Source organism: Limulus polyphemus, unplaced genomic scaffold (assembly GCF_000517525.1).
Source record: "Limulus polyphemus unplaced genomic scaffold, Limulus_polyphemus-2.1.2 Scaffold707, whole genome shotgun sequence".
Classification (NCBI taxonomy): domain Eukaryota; kingdom Metazoa; phylum Arthropoda; class Merostomata; order Xiphosura; family Limulidae; genus Limulus; species Limulus polyphemus.
The window spans coordinates 302,228-312,227 of NW_013666317.1; the positions used below are offsets into that span (position 1 = coordinate 302,228).

Here is a 10,000-nt window from a genome sequence, read left to right on the forward strand (position 1 = left end):
GTTTATTTGTCTGTTTTTGTAGTAATTTTTATTATAGATTAATAAAGAAACTGTTATAAGCATTTTTGTTAATTTAGTGCCCTAAACTTCATTGTTTTCCTGGTATTGGTTATTGCACCAAATGTCCTAAAATAATCTAAAACTATCTATAGTTTAGCTACAGAAAAGAAAATCAAGTTTATATATTTTTTTATGTAATAAGTTTACCAATTTAAAATATATTCAATAGATCAGCTTCAAAATATATATCGGAAAAATAAATGTTCAGTTAAAAAAAAAAATACTGGTCTTCAAAGCCCTAAGCTCTTTGTCTCTGACATTCCTATGAGATTTATTGATGTGTAAATAAAATTGATTTGCTATAACTTTATTAGGTAAGGGCTTTTGTATAGTTGAGATACAGGAAGCAAAAAGTATGCAAGTAAATGATATAATGTAATTGTAAATACAGTACTAGAAATTAAACAATTGTTCTTAGTTCTTAGATTCATTTTTTCACAAAGCGTAATTTTCCTTCAGAATGTGTGTGCACAATAAAAGTAGCTGAGAACTATGGAAACAAAACTCAATTATATAATTCATCATTGCCTTTCAATGTAATCTCAAAATTTATCATGTTTGATATTTTTCCCATTTATGAAGAAAACTCAATTTTTCTCTGAAGAATAGTTGAATGTTCAAAAAACACTAATAAAGCCGTAACTCTTCTTGTAGCTTTTTGTAATTTGTTAAGAATTTCTAAAATTTGAAAGATAATAATATTTAGATTTCATTTTTTAAAGCCTGCTGACTGTCGGATACTCATAGAAAAGTTAAAAGCCTGTAATGATGATGAACTGGTTTGTGAACTTAAAAAAATCAAAACTTGGAACTGTGGAAAGGTGTGTATTATCTTATTCATTTTAAAATTGATTTCTTGTATTGAGAATGGTATTAATCTTATCTAAAGAAAATATGATAAAGATACTGACCATTATTTTAAATTGGGATTTAAAAATAGATACTTTAATGCTTGTTTTCTGTAGAAATTTTTGAAAGAAGATATTTAGGTTTGAATTCTTTTATAAAATTATCTCTTTTAAAGAATGTGACTTAAAATATATTGTTCATTAGAAATGGTATTTACAGGAAAAATGACTGTCTTTGGTAAATTGAGATTTTTAGTACAAAGTTTCCCTAAATAGAAATGCACGAACAACTGAAATAGCAAGAACAAAATTCAGTTTTGTTGAAGAGTAAACTGAACATTGTTTTAAAATTGTTTAACATTTATCATTTACAGAAAAAATATTGCTTTCCTTTGGTGTGAAAAAACTGTTCTCTTTGGAGATTCATCAAAGTTTTAATGGGTTGAAATATTGAACTTGTATAGGAATATCATATTTTTTGTGAAGTGCTTTGTATATTTTTGAACACCCGTTTTTCTAGTGTGAACTTTACCACTGGACAGATGTCCTTGACAAATTTGATACTATTTTGGAGGCAGCATGCCAAAAGATAAAAGAGGGTCAGTGGTGTTTACCATGTGATATACCTGGACAAGAAAAGGTACAAATTTTTAAACTTTTTGATGCTACATACATATTTCCTTTGTACTTATAAATCAACTTGTTTTATATTTGAAGGTTATTATGGATGTAATATTTTGCAAGAATTTGATAAGGATCACAAGCATTAACTTCAAATGTTAAAAACCTACAAATATAGAAAAGGTGGTATATTAAAAGCAAAAAAATCTAGTTTTCTCATAGTTGTATTGATAACAATTATATTAAAGTGTTATTGTCAAAGTACAAACCATTTTAATTATTAAAACTTTTCATATAAGGGTTTCAGAAAACTGAAATATTAATACAAATTTTCAAGTATCATTTAATGATTGTAATGCAGGTTATGATTTCATTTCATTTCTGTTGTAAAGTCGTCTTTATTGTTTCCAAGGAAAGTTTAAAAATATAAATCAGTTTTTTAGTTTATAGAATATTTCTATGGAAGTATATAAAATCATTGTATGAACAGTAATCCTAGTATTATTTTCTTATCTATTTATCATGTTTTGTTTGATAAAAGTAAAAATCTGTATATTTATCTACTGTATTATAGGTTTCAGAGCTTGTGATGAAAATGAATGAATTATTAGTATCCAACACATTATTTTCAAGTTATGGCTTTATTTTAAATTTAGCTAAAATTTGTAATGCCTAAAATTGTCTTAAAAACAAATCTATCAGATTGTTTTTATAATTATTTTATAACTTAATTTAAGCTTTGTTAATTTTTCAGTTATTCTTGTTTTTCATTCTAGAATAAAGAACTCCTGCTGCAGATCCTGCAGTTTACTGCTTTGCTTATTGAGCATAGCTTCTCACGACATTTATACAACTCTGTAGAGGTAAGGTGTACATAAAAAGGTATGCTACTGAATCTGCATGTATTTTTTTTATTTTTAACAGTAGCATCTGTTAACATTAGTCATACAGGTTCATATAATATTGTAAAGTATTATAAGTATCAGAAAATGTATTATTGTGTTGTAGAAGATTATGGTAAATACATTTCATCTATAACAAAGTTATTTTGGAGAAAATTTGTTGTATTTTTGTAATACCAAAAAAAGGCTTAATTTTAATCCTATAAATTTATAATTGATGAAATTGACAGTTGGCTCGATAACTACAGTCGTATGATACAGGAAGATGACTATCCAAAATTTATGACCCAAGTGTTAAAAGTATCTCATAATCTGCAGACTTATTTCTCTGAAATAAAGTGTTATGGCCGTATTTAAAGTGTTTTGTTTTAATTTTATGATTTTTGAGGAAAAACTTAATTTGAAAGGCTTAAAGTATTTTTTGACAGATTATGTAACATTAAACATTTTTATTCTTGTTTTTTCATCAAGCTGTATAGACTTTGTGTATTATTCAACTAAAATATTTGTAAAAAACAACTTGCAACAAATAAACAAGATTGTGAATAACCTTTTTAAGCCTGCTCTGGAACATATGCAGTTAGTGATGTTTCCCTAAACTGTACTCTGAAAGGCCTTTTTTTTTTTCAGCACTTGACTACTTTGTTGTCATCCAGTGACATGCAGGTTGTCCTGGGTGTATTGAATCTTCTCTATGTATTTAGGTAAGTAATAACATGACTGTAAAAATGAGTTGTAGCTTAGTTTCAGTTAACATTTCACATTTTGTCTTGAACTTCTTTCAGTTTTATGGGCTTTAAACCATCACAACTGTGACTTTTAATTTAGCCTTATGGGCTTTTCAAACAGAAAATTATTATACCCATGGGGTCCATATATTAAATCATATTCAGTAATTTTGTTTTTCCGTGTTACAAGATTCAGTGTGAAATAGATAAGAAATCCTGATGATAATCAGTAGTTTGAATTTAAATATTGTTGGTGTTTTCATATGCAATTTTCTGCTTCTTGGATGGTGTTAGGGGCCCTGTAACCAAAACAGTCGTGGACCTACAAATAGAAAGGTGCATAAACAGTTTATAAAATTTTTAATAGCTAATTGACCCCATTGACAATTTTGGGGTTAATACATCACGTTACTTGTAGTTCAGTTTCTTAAAATTTAAAATAGAATTTGAATAATACTTGAGAAAGCAAAATTAACTATTTTCTCAGCTCAGTCCAACAGAATGAAAGAGTTGAAGATATACATATTAGAATTCTAAATTTACTAAGTGTATGTTCATTAAATTTTGAAAGCTTTTAGCGAATATTACAAATCTGTTGTATGCAAAATTTTCATTAATAATTTATCTGTGAATTTATAAAAAATTTTACTGAATCAGTCTGAGTAAAAGGTGATTTTGATGCTAAAAATAAAAATACTCCTTGTAATCTTAGTTCCACATTTCATTTTCCTAACCTATAGAACATCTTGAATGAATATCAAAATATTTTTTTTCTGGAGAATTTTATATTTTATCTCTTATTTTCACACCATAACACACAAATGTAGCAAGAAAAGTAGAAAAAATTTACTGGTGCATGAGATAACTTAAAGCTGTTGTAAAAGAATAACCCTTGAATGTTGTTTTAGTAACTTTAATGATACTAGAATTATTATTACAGAGTTGTTGTTTATATTTTGAACATACTCTAGTTAAGAGTTTGTTAAAGCATTTTTTACATAAATTAGTAATGGTAATTGAAGTTGCATATCATCAACCAGACCTGTTCTATTTTATTACTGTAGTTTATAGAACATTTTTAAAGCCTATTTTTAATTGCATTTCAGTAAACGGTCAAATTTTATCACAAGATTAAATGCTGAAAGGCGGCAGGCACTACTCATCAGACTCACATATCTTGCAGAGGTAAGTGGGAATTGTGGCTTTGAATTTGACAAAGCTTTTGGGGGATAATTTTGTTAGATTTGGTTACTTGAAACTGAGATGGAATTTGTGTTTTAGACAAGTAATAGTTGCACAAAGTTTTGAAAATATTTCGGATATTTATATCTTATAAATAGATTCTACATTTAAGTTTGAAACTCTCAACCTAAACTTTTTTTTAATGTATATAGATATATATTTTACTCTTATCCCTGGACCCTGGGGCATTACTAAGATTTTCTAACCTTTGTTCTGAACAATTGTTCAGTGACACTTGTTTATTTATGTGAAAATTTCAGTTACAATTAGGATATTATCAGATTAATCATTGAGAAACTTCATTTTTATTGTTTAAAATATACATCATTTGTTTATTTCAGAACTGGGGAGGTAAAGAAAATGGTTTTGGTTTAGCTGAGTGCTGTCAGGATTTACCTCTTTCGGTGAGTGATTGTTAGACATGGTGTTAAAAGTGATATATAGTAAAGTTGTAAAATTTATTTTTTTCCTTAAGTGTCAGGTTGCATGATAAACCCCTAAGAACTGCTAAATTCTAATAATAAAGACCATCTTTTTATGTAATTTGTTATACTGTAACATAATATTAGGGGAAACATGTGTATTCATACAAATAATTTTTTGGCTGTGGCATTTTGTATTTGAATGTACAAAGTTTATAAAATGTGAAGGTAGTTCTGTGTATTTAATTAAAACAGTTAAGTGACCTGCATAAGAAGTTAGGTATATAGAATTCTGAATGAATCTTATGGCTGTGCAGAGCATTTCGATGTTTGTGAGATCAAACCTAAGTGGATTATTCCACAACACACAATACCCATCAAACACCTTTAGGGCAAAAGACACTTTTAGCTGAATGGTATGATCAGAAGAAAAAAAAATTGGATTGATTTACCTAGTAAGAGACACCAGATATCAATTATTTCAAAACCTTGGTATCAGTGGGTGATGTATTGGTATTCTAAGTGTCTATAAACAAATGAAGAAATTCATGCACAAAACCTTAACCCAAACACTGCTGTCTGAGATAGGGCTCTGGGGTATGACAGATCCATTCCCCTAATACTCTTCTCTTTGAAATGCATAGCATTATCTACACTCACCCCAGTAATTAATATAAACTTACAAATAGACGTATGCACTTTTGATTCTAATGCATTGTAGGTTAGACCTAAATGAAGAATGTAATATATATATATGTGTGTATAATAAACATATTAATCAGTACTCTCAGTGAAAATAGTAATAAAGAAAGAGTAGATTATAACTTCAAATACATGTAACTTGTTTGTCTCATTCACTATTAATAATTCCCAGTCTGCTGAAAACTGTGGCATCAGTATATGCAAATTTGTAAATAATTCTCATGTAATGACTGACCAATGAAAGTTCTTAAACAGTTGTGACATTTAACTTTAAAATATCTTTACTACAACACATTTAATAATAAAAGTAGTTTAACCTTCTTGCTATGGGCAGATCAAAGTGTGCATGTCATTACTTTTTAGAGTTTTATTCAAAATCTAATTAAGCTACTTTATTATCATGGTGTACAAATAAACATGGCATAAAAACGTAGTTAATAAATCAAATTTTAATATTATACAAGTTGTAAGTTGTCTCACTTGTGACATTTGCTCTGTAGGTCTTCTCTTTTTTATAATTTATTTACCACCCCTCCAAGAAGTATAGAATTTAACATAAATTATTCATTATAATATTGTTATCACTCAGGGAAAGAAAGCATACTTTTTATAACCTTCAATTTTATTTGGTTATAGGACCATAAAATAGAAATCAAGACCCATCTACCCGTCACATCGTCTCTTTCACAAATTGCCAATAATTTTCTTTGACATTTAATACTATATTAATTTTAATCAATATAAAACCAAAGTTTTAATCTATCACATGATGTATTATGTTGTTTTCTGTACAGGGAATTGTTTATTTCACTTCCAGTTCAAACTATTACCATGGGAAACATATGGACAAGCTTGGGTAAATTTTTAAAGGCTCTTAGAAACGCTCATAGTTAGAAAGCCAGAAAAAGTATGATAGTTATTGGATATTGTTTGTTTTTTACGTGTTATTATTCTGTGTTCTTAGATACATGATTTTATTGAATAAGTAATTATTTAGTGTAATAGTAACATTAGTATAAAAAGGGGGGAGATAAGTTTCTACAGTCAACAGCAAAAAATATAGATCCAGGTAAGTATTATATTCCTTTTTCCATGTGTAGTCTTTATTTATTACTATATAAAAGTAACTAAAATTTAAAAAATAGGAAGTTATGTTAGATTAGGGGAGATAAAGAAAAAAAAAATTTTTTCATGGGGTATGCTCACAAGTAGCTTGTGTCTTATGTAAATCATTAGGGTAATGTGAGCTACACTGTTGCCAAGTCATTTACAACTTGTATGGTGTGATTATTAGTTAATCATGGCTCAATGGAAAATAAAATTTAAGTAGGAACAGATGGATATTGTTACAAGATTTAAGCTAGTTAGGATAAACAAATGTGGTTTCATGTTACAATTTGAAATCATTCTAGAAAGAAAAAAGGGTAATTTAGATATATTTCTATATTTTTTTTATGGTGGTTAGGAGGTCGGTCAAATTGACTAACCTCATACAAAGCCATGGTAGAGAAAATTAAATTATAAAGTTTTCTGGAAAAAAAGTTTTTGAAATTGGTTTAGGAGGTTTTAGAGATTTCTCACATGAGATGTAAGAATTTTTAGATGAAGAAAAGTATTTTTAACCTTAACATGAAAATACTTTGCATTCAAAGCAGTTGACACTTTGACTCCATATATTCACAGAGAAATGTTTAGTGAAAATACTTCATTAAAAATTCTGATTTTCTTATGTACAAAAGACTTAACCCTATGGCTCCCAGCAACATTTTTAAATTCCTTTAAAAAAAATACTTAAACTGCAGTTTTTGTGTTACGTGATCCATACACTTTGAAAAATCTCGACTTTAGCACTGTTTCTCTCCAAGACACACAAATTGGCATGTAGAGGTGGTTTACTCACACTAAGTCCATACGTTTGACCTAACTGTTATGTGAGAGCTAAAGTCTGCAAGCTGTATTGTCTGGGAAACAGGTATAAATTTTCCAAACCTTGCTGGTTGCAATGCTCACTTTCTGTACTTTGCCTTGAGATCTAACGTGTACATGTAGTTAGTTGACATAAGTGTATATAGTCATTAGAAAGAGCTCAGTTTACATTATACTTTACCAATGGATAATTTAAAATTGACTCTCAGTTTTCCTTACAGTGTACATGTAACTGCCTTTTGTATTGTTGTCTGCTTGATCGACTATAGCATGTGATTTTTTACCTAAATATGGTATAGTGAGAGACACTAAATCTCTATTTAGGTCTTACTTTTATATTTGTTAACTATGTATTATGTTTGTTTTAAAAATCATATTTGAATGGTTTAAGGATTTTTTTTATAAGTTTAACCTGTTGCCTGGATTTTGAAAGATTATAACAAGGTGGTGTGTGTAAGTGCCACCTTGTTTCGGTAATGTATCTCTGTGGGGACTCTGTCAAAATAACTTAGGAAAGCTCTGCAGGCATCAGTTATTGTATAGGCATAAATGATAATAGACAAATCATTTGAAAGGAAAATTAAAAATAAACTATAAGTGAAAAGATTACACATAAGAAAAATAACTGTTCTAGTGGATTTATATGAAGAGTTAAAAGATATGTACATATTTCCATTTGTTAATTTCAAACATTTCATTGCACTGTATGTTGATAATAATATAGTTAGTGAGAAATATAGTAGAGAAAATGAAAAATAAAATATAAATATTTACCTTAATTTTTGATATTCATTTATGAGATCCTAAAGTTCATAAATGAAATGTAAGATAAAATATAGTATTTTTATACTTCATATAAATATCACCTTGCAGGTGAACTATTCAAGGTGCGAGTGCAGATAACTACATTAAATAACAATTTTTTATTAGAAATAGTAGAAAAAAATAAAAATTAAATGTTTTATACATCTGAAACTACATACTTTTAAGAATGTTCTTGTCAAATTTTAAACAATTTCATCCACTAGTTTTATTTTTGGAACAAAATGTGATGAGAGGGATGTAACCTGCTATGAATCATAGCACATGGTTGCGATAGGGTTAATGCTTACTGAAAAGCTTGCAAAATTTCATGAAGATACACAGAACATATTAAAAGTTATTATATTATAACTATAAAAGTCAATTTGGGGTCACATACTTGGCCAATTTGACTGAGCCTGCAGTGAGGTAGTTAACAGAAGGATCATTGTTACTTGTATTACAGATAAAGATAGTTTAACCCTATAAATATGGGTGTGGGTCAAAGTGCTGATGACTCAATATTTTCCAATTATGTTCAAACTTCAATTGAACAACTTTATTATCAGTGTCTGTCAATAAATTGGTCAAAATGTAGTTTGTAATTGAAATGTTAATGTGTTTGTTTTAATTACTTAATGTCAAAAGGAAATATTTCACTAAATTCTTAATCTCCAGTTCTTTATCACAAATTACCCATTTTACATTTTCTTTCTACCCATTATATAATTTGAATTTAACATAAGTTATACACCTGTAATATAGATACAGCTAAACTATAATGTAAATGTATAGCCTCAAATCTTCATACTTTACTGAGGTATAAACAAGAAAGTGAAGTCCATGTGTCACACCCTCCTATTGCATCATTTTAAAATGTCAGTAATTCTCTCTTTGACATTTTCACTTGTTATCTACAACCAATAAAAAGACAAAGTAGGGTTATGATACTTCCCTTACTTTGTTTTTTACAAAACTTGGGCTTAAGTACTAAATTTCTTGTATTGCTGTATATTTTCTATATATTGTTGTAAAAATAATTAGAATGTAAAAATTAGAAATTCTTCAGCATGTTGCCACTTGTTGACCTGAGAATGTTTAATTGTGGTGCAACAGTACATACAAACGTTTTCCCCAATGACATCCAACTCTCCTTCCTCTCTGAAACTCTGTTAGCTCTATCCGTGTACTCATCTTTCGGCGTACAAATTCGAAATGACTTCCGAGCGAACCACTGATCACCTTAAAAGGCCAAACTATATGCACATTTTGTTGTCACACCCATTTTCGTGCAATCAGAGGTGTGTCTCATGACTATTGATAGGATAGTGTGTGTGTTTCTCTTTTAATTTCTCTCCCTTTCTGTCAAAAATGATCTATCCAGGTGGCTGGTGTTGCCTCCCAAGGTATGTTTATTTCCCAAAATCTGCATTCAGCCAGGATAAAGAAAAATGCTCAGACTATCTGCCATGTCTCTACAAATTCCCACTGTGAGATGGAGTGTTCTACAAGACCACTCAAGATATCCCCATGGTATATAAATTTGTTCAGTTGTTCAATCCAGACTGTACAAATTCCATGGATTTTCATGGAAAAATCCAGCACCATAGAAATGGCTGCCCACTTATTTGACTTGTGCTTGCTGGCTCTTAAAAATAGGAATTCATGGTCACCCATAGCACTGTCTCCAGTTAAAGATCATTTCAGATATGGTCCAGTGGGGAATCTGGGGACTTTTGTGTGTTTCC

At 29.1% G+C, this 10,000-nt stretch overlaps 1 protein-coding gene across 1 annotated transcript in view; it reads left to right on the forward strand.

Moving 5' to 3' along the window:
- Nucleotides 1-10,000, forward strand: part of LOC106460096 (E3 ubiquitin-protein ligase HUWE1-like) — a 165,843-nt gene that overhangs the window by 24,877 nt on the left and 130,966 nt on the right. The window contains 6 exon segments of the mRNA XM_022386717.1: nt 783-881; nt 1,429-1,548; nt 2,306-2,392; nt 3,062-3,135; nt 4,266-4,344; nt 4,743-4,805. Of these exon segments, the coding sequence (XP_022242425.1) occupies nt 783-881; nt 1,429-1,548; nt 2,306-2,392; nt 3,062-3,135; nt 4,266-4,344; nt 4,743-4,805 (522 nt within the window).